The following is a 7037-nucleotide window of genomic DNA, read 5'->3' on the forward strand; positions in this document are numbered from 1 at the left end:
AGGGCAACATAGACTAAAACTAAAAAGGGTAGATGATTGTCCAAGTAATACTTGAAGTTTGTTATAGATAGTTGAGTTCTGCCCACTCTTCAAATTTCTATCCATTGCCTACTGAAAATGGATCAAGTGGGGCATTTCTGAGAGCATTCCTTGTTATGACAGGGATTGACAAATTTAAGGTAAAGTCCAATCCAGACTAACTCTCTTTAGTTGAAACTTGAAACAATCTGAACAAGAAGTCTCGTCTAAATTATCATTCGCAAGAGCATCATGAAAGATAGCATCATGAAATACCTCAAGAGCATTATGAAATACCGCAAGAGCGTCATGAAGATTATATAGCCAAAAAGCCCCCTTATTAAAATTGCTAGATCACACTTTCAAAATTTATTGAAAGATTAGAATCTACACTGTAATGGTAAGGACTATCAACCATCTCGTCAAACAAATGAAGCAGACGTCATACATTTGGACTACTCATTCACAACATGACTAAAATTTATCAAGAACAAATAATTCACTACATTTTTCATTGAAATGAATTGTTAGCTTTTGCAAAGATGAGGTGTTTACTTTTGCAAACTACAACTGAAGCAAAACTTGGTAACGTTGTAACTGTAGAGGGCAGCATAGCCTAAAACTTAAAAAGGCAGATGATTGTCCAAATAATACTTGAACTCTGTTATAGATAGTAGAGTTCTGCCCAATCTCTTCAAATTTCTATCCTTTCCCTTCCCAAAATGAATCAAGTCATTTCTGAGAGCACTCCTTGTTATGACAGGGAATGCCAAATTTAAGCTAGAGTCCCATCCAGGGTAACTCTCTTTAGTTGAGACCATCTGAACAGCAAGCCTCAATTTTTTTTTTAAATTACCAATCATATTGAAATACCGCAAGAGAAATCATGAAGATTATATAGCCAAAATGACCCCTTATTAAAATTGCCAATAGTGGAGCGTTTACCCGGAGTTCTTTGGTGAAAAAATAAAAACTATGAACAGGAAAAATCATATTAAAGATTTATCTGGCATAATCTTAGCAAATGTTTTTACTGACAAATTTAGTGCATGTGTCATTTTAATAGGGATTTTGTTCAAATCAGATACAACTTACAATGATGAGCTTTTTATCTACCCCAAATTTTCTCATAAATTTCTGAGACCAAGAATTGCAGAATCTGCCAGTTCTCTGCTGAGCTATTCTCATACTAAACATAATATTTCTCGGCTGCAATATCATCTATACAAAAAAAAATAAAAAATAAAAATAAATAAATAATCCACCAAAACCTAACATCGCACTTGGTTACAAAATTTGCTTCTCTATAATAAAGCTTATCTGTAGCCATAGCCATATTTGTCCTCTGGTCACTAAAGAGTAGCCATATTATCCCTTGTTCATTCTGACCTATATGCTCACATATGCTGACATGTGTAGACAAGCTTGATCTCCATGTTGCTGATGTACCACTGAATCTTAGGAAAGTGTGAGTGATCTCACCATCAGTTTGAAAGCCACAAAATAGACAGATCCCGATCTATCATTTGCGAAATATTTTTCTTTGAGAAACCCAAACTGCTCAAACACTGTAATCTTTTCTTCTAAGGTTTCTTTCGCTAGATTAAACGTTCCATGTACCGCAACTACAAACTTCTTTGATCCCAGGTTGAAACCCAAATCCTCGGCAATTCTAAATGACTTCATTACCTTTTCCTCTGAATCCATGAACATATGAGGATGGTTAGCTACTAACTCTGATAATACTCGACGCACAACACCCAATCTTTCCGAAGGAGAAATTGTAGATTTAAGCTTCTTCTCACTGGCTCCAAATTCCCTTGCATACGTAATAATTAGTTTAGAGATATCCTCTTCCTCCATGAAGGTCCCAAGGAAAGTCAGCTTAGACTTCAGGTTCATTTTGGATCTATAAAAAAGGAACCTAGGGTTGAGATAGACCACTCTTCGAAACTGAGCAGGGGTGGTCAAACGACAGCCCTTTAACAATTCCAACACTTCTTCCAAATTTTGAGTCGATTTTTCCCTAAGAAGACTGTTGTGATGTCTAAAGTATTTTGCAAAACAAAAATAAAGGATCTGTAAAATTAACTAGCAGACAGGCAATCGCATTGAAGAATTTCAATCCAACCGACAGTTCATCATTCATGGAGGAGAAACTATGTCAAAGGAAGAAATGGAAGCAATTTTGAATAACGCTTCATCTGTGTTTAGGCTTATGTCAGAGCTTGAAGGCAGAGTTGAGACGGTTTCAAAATTACTCCATCTCATCCAATGCCATACTTCCTGCTCCATGAAACAATAATGAAACAATAATCTGAACTAAACCACACACAATTAAAGTAATCCACAATCTAAACGTCATTGATACATTGAATAGATTTCATTTGCACATTTTATGATATTAAAAGAGAGAAATACATGAAACTAAATTTTAGACATTGAACAGTTTTCTTAATGCCTGATAACGAAAACACATACATATGCATCTGTGTAATTTGGAGGTCCGATCGGTATAAAACTCTGGTTTTGGTAGCCTTTAACCACCAAACTAAAACCAAAGAAGATGCCGATAATTATGTTCATGAATACATAACTAAATAACAACCAGTATCTATGTTCTTGACTACATAATTAAATAACATCCAACAAACCGAAAGTTGCTGGGTGCAGACTCCACTTCAGTTTTTTCCCTATGAATCTTGGAGATAGCACCTATAACAATTGCCTGACACATTTCAATGCCTTTATTTGCAATTACAAAAACCATGAACGTCTGATTGTTCATGTATCCTCAATTCAAAACAATTTATTACAAGAGCTTAGTTGTCTGTAAAGTTCAGAACTTGTACTCAACTCAGATGCATTGTCCTCTCCATAATGGAATGCATCATGGATTCAAATGGCTTCATCCTTGGAGGGATTAGTTTTTTTCCAGAGAATATTATTCAAAGAAATCATAAATGCATCCTGGAAAACCTTAAATCTTGAATAGCAGGTATAATTTCCTGGATTATGGTCTTTCTCATTTCCTTCCTCTGTTCCTTGGGGATTTTCTGAAGAGCCTCTATAATTAACAATATAATTAACTATGTTAATATATATGCGTTATGGGTATATTGTGATTGATATAATTATTGTATAATAAATCTTTAAATTACTAGAACATCATTTTATTATAAGTTATCTCTAATTTAACATTTTCAGATATTATATATTAATTTAACTAAACTGATTAATATTCGATTAGTGGTGAGTCTCAATGAACATGTATCAATAATCACTGATTTGATATTCGCTTACCAGCGAGTGTCAATGAACATGAATTATAATCCCTGATTAGGATTATTTTTTATTTGGATACCAAAGAAACTAGTAAAAACAATATGGTTGCTGTGACCATTTTAAATACAATGGTGCAGAATATAAATGGGGAAAATTAAATCTTGCCTAACTGGATCAAAAGTTAGTTGCGACAAGTTTCATTTTCCCTTTCGATATTCTAATTATACAGCTTTCTGCATTCAGATTTCCCCTTCACCTCTAACGACGATGGCAACGTGCCAAGACCCGGCAGCTCCTCTAGTTCGTTACAGCCGCTGATGTCCAGTAGTACCCAGGAAACCCACTTATTTTTTCCAATGCAGTGCTTCCTTGCAAGTTCAAAGATATTAGTCCTGTTGGCAACGCTCCAACCTCCATTAGTTCTTGACAACAGCTAATGTTGAGATGCTTTAGGACTGGCCAAAACTCTTCAGGAAATGACACTTCCTTTATTTTCGTCCCCCTCAGATCTAAGTGTTCCAGTTGAAGAAGGTTACGGGGGGGGGGCAAGACTGCAACAATTCGAACCTTGAACATCGACCACTCAAGATAATATGCTGAACTTTTCCTGAATCACCGCAGTAGTCTGCCTACGTGTGCAAATCCGCACACTGAAAGAACTTGAACAAGGATCCTGCAATGCCCTCCGTTTAATTATCCTAAAATTATTACGGACCCAGATCTATCTTCACATAGCTCTATTAAATGTCAACAAATTAAAAACGTATACCGCAACTTTTATTGGCAACTGAGTTTTTTTAACATAAATATACAGTATGTATCTGTTATCTTTGAACTCTTTTCAATTTAGTTTAATAACACATCTACAAACATCAACACCCCTCTGCGAATTATCAGAAAACCAAAAAAGCATAAACATATATTAATAATAATAAAATACTCTTTACCTGGCGAATACGCCGAACTCTCAAATTCTGGGTTGGAAGCCAAGCAGGCAAGGAAGTGTCCGGACACTTATCCCAGCTTAGCCATAGAAGCTGATCGGCTTCCGTCAGAAACTCGGATATGTTTTCCAAACAGTCACCTTCAGCCCTCAACAGGTTCAACGTGCTCATATCAACGTGAGGGCGATACCCAGAGTTGAGGAATGATTGGTCAGATACTCCTTCAACCCTGTTAATCCCGCGCACCTGAATTGTTATCTGAATACTGTTAGAAAACAATATGGACATATTTGCAGAGCTAAACAGTATTAACAATATACTTTAAAAAATTCAGAACATTTCTGTGAATATATCTATGAAAATTAGATTCAAACGCGTACCCTTGGTTGGATAACCGCATCACGAAAAATGTTGTCGTTGCGGTGCCAAAGACGACGAGGACATTTAGGAAGTTCCTTTTGAGCTAAAGTTCTGCCCAAGTCCCTGAGGTGATTGTGCATTCTTATACAGTTTGTCCTCTAGGTTCTGAAGATTCACACTTCCTTCCCATCTAGACCCATCCCATACGCTTATGGCCTGATCTTTATCTTCTTCTATTAAGAAACAGGCAATGTCTAAGAATACCTCTCTTTCCTGGTCATCAAGACAGTCGTAGCTAATCTTAAGACTGTCTTGTATTTCGGGGGGAAGTACTAAATCTGATATTTTCCGTAATTGGCCTTCCCAATACTTTACATCTTTTGTAGAAAGATGAGACCCAAGCACTTCGAGAGACAAAGGCAATCCATCACACGCATCCAAAAAATGTTTAACCACATCATCAAATCCCGCACGGGGTTGAGGCTCCTGAAAGGCATGCATGCAGAAAAGCCTTTTTGACTGTTCTTCGTCGAGGCCTCGCAGCTTGTAAACAAAGGAGACACGGTTTCTTGAAAGAAGATCCCAATTGCGAGATGTAAGTAAGATTAAGCTATCGTGACTAAGAACCTCCTTCAAGGGTGAAAATAATGCATTCAACTGTCTGTCATGATCGACATTATCTAAAATTATGAGGGCCTTACAACCCGGGAGACAACGAGAAAGCACCGCCGATATATCTTCAGCAATGTTACTTGCTCTCAGATCCTGTGAAGTCAAGTCTTGAAGGAGTTTATTCTGCAAGTCAGGCAAACTTTTGACTCTCACATCTTTCAAAAAACAAGATCTACGGTAAGCTGACTTGTTGCGGTTAAAGAACTCTGTTGCCAGAGTTGTCTTCCCTACACCACCAGAACCCACAATCCCCACAACCTTGGGCTCCTCGCTGTGTGGCTGCTGCAGCATCACTGTTTCATCAAAATCTTGTAGCTTTTTATCCAAACCAGTTGGATATTTAGCCACATACAACTGTGGTTTTTTAACATTTTCCTCCACCCGTTGAAGTACGCTATCCAAGAGTTCGCCTTCGTCACTGGTTATGCACAGCAAAACTAAACATAAGTACTAAAAACCTCGTTTATCAATACATTTAAACTATTAGGAACAGTAAGACTAAAAGTTCTAACCTATTATGCTCCTTTAGCTCCAAACCGCTTAATAGTGAAACCTCAGACAATGCGTTTTTCCAATCTGCAATTTTTTCTTGTGGGTATCTCCCTTTCTTTACATGACCTTGCAAAGCTTCAGCATAGACTCCATTGTTGCGCGGGGAGCACCCAAGGCATCTCAAGATTTGACCCAACAGCCCAGGTTGGCCGTCATCCGTCCTGATCCGCAGAGCACAAGGATCAACATTATAAAAGATTGGAATAATTGTAGTTTTTCCTTTCTTCTCCTGATTGCGCATCTCCACGAGCTCATTAAGGCACCATTTTGATTGGGCGTATCTTGGAGAAAATATTGCTATCTGAACATCGGCGGTTTTAATGACTCCTTCTAGTTGAGAATCTATGCTTTCTCCTACCCGCATTTCGCCGCGGTCCAGAAAGGCGCTGAATCCACGTTCACGGAGACGCCGGTAGAGTTGACTGGCGAAGGTCTTCTTCATATCGACCCCGTGGTGATTTATAAACACCTGGTAATTGTAACTGGAATTTGAATTGGTGCTGCGAGATACATCCATGGAAGTGCCCGCAGAGGAGGAGGGATCGAATGATTGATGCGGAATGTTTGTCGAATCAGCCATTAATTAACGGGATGGATACACACAAATAAGATGATGAAAATTTAGATAGGCAGATAGAGCACAAGAAATAATTTCTTGTCTCCTGGATCTAACGCACGCCGAAGTGGTACCTTCCCAGCCAGTTCTATGCTTCCGGCACTCGTCTCCTTCTTACCTGTAGATGCAGAAAGTTGAAACTATGTAACGCACTGAAACTGGGTTGGGCCAGCACAACTATGCCGATAAAATGCATTTTCTATTTCTCTCTTCCTGTGGCTTGTGTGTTTAATGAGGATTTGACAATTTTTATGTCCGTTGTGACCACGCCAAATCGCCAACAACCTACCTGGTCCCAATCAAATGGGCAGTTTTACCTTAGTTGTAATCAAAGTCAAGTCGTGAATTATGTACCTGTGAGGCCAGTGAACGGCGAGTTAATTTTTTATTAAATATGACATTATTTATTTAATGGTTAAAATTTGGAAGTTCAGTGTTATTAAATTATAATTTATCCTCATTTTTTACTTGTTTATATATATAAAAGAATTGGAAGGGACATTTTAGATTAAATGGATGTGTTTAATTTTTGTTCCCTTTTAATCTCTATAGTTCAATTTTAAATGTGGGTGTAACCATTATTTTTTTTT

At 37.6% G+C, this 7037-nt stretch overlaps 2 protein-coding genes across 2 annotated transcripts; both read right to left on the reverse strand.

Moving 5' to 3' along the window:
• Positions 1–3334: 3334 nt before the first annotated feature.
• LOC149212407 (uncharacterized) lies at positions 3335–4754 on the reverse strand. The gene is made up of 3 exons (XM_089390604.1): positions 4628–4754; positions 4251–4493; positions 3335–3976 (listed from the first exon to the last, which is right to left on the reverse strand). The coding sequence occupies exons 1-3, from the start codon at positions 4745–4747 to the stop codon at positions 3887–3889; spliced, it is 453 nt and encodes a 150-aa protein (XP_089246730.1). The 5' UTR covers positions 4748–4754; the 3' UTR covers positions 3335–3886.
• Positions 4755–4816: 62 nt separating this feature from the next.
• LOC149212408 (disease resistance protein Roq1-like) lies at positions 4817–6411 on the reverse strand. The gene is made up of 3 exons (XM_089388679.1): positions 5792–6411; positions 4941–5697; positions 4817–4840 (listed from the first exon to the last, which is right to left on the reverse strand). Exons 1-3 carry the CDS (start codon positions 6409–6411, stop codon positions 4817–4819), a joined length of 1401 nt encoding a protein of 466 aa, XP_089244805.1.
• Between the last annotated feature and the right edge of the window lie 626 nt (positions 6412–7037).

Source organism: Pinus tabuliformis, chromosome 1_1 (genome assembly GCF_031772625.1).
Source record: "Pinus tabuliformis cultivar Carrire ecotype Pingquan chromosome 1_1, CPIR1, whole genome shotgun sequence".
NCBI lineage: Eukaryota > Viridiplantae > Streptophyta > Pinopsida > Pinales > Pinaceae > Pinus > Pinus tabuliformis.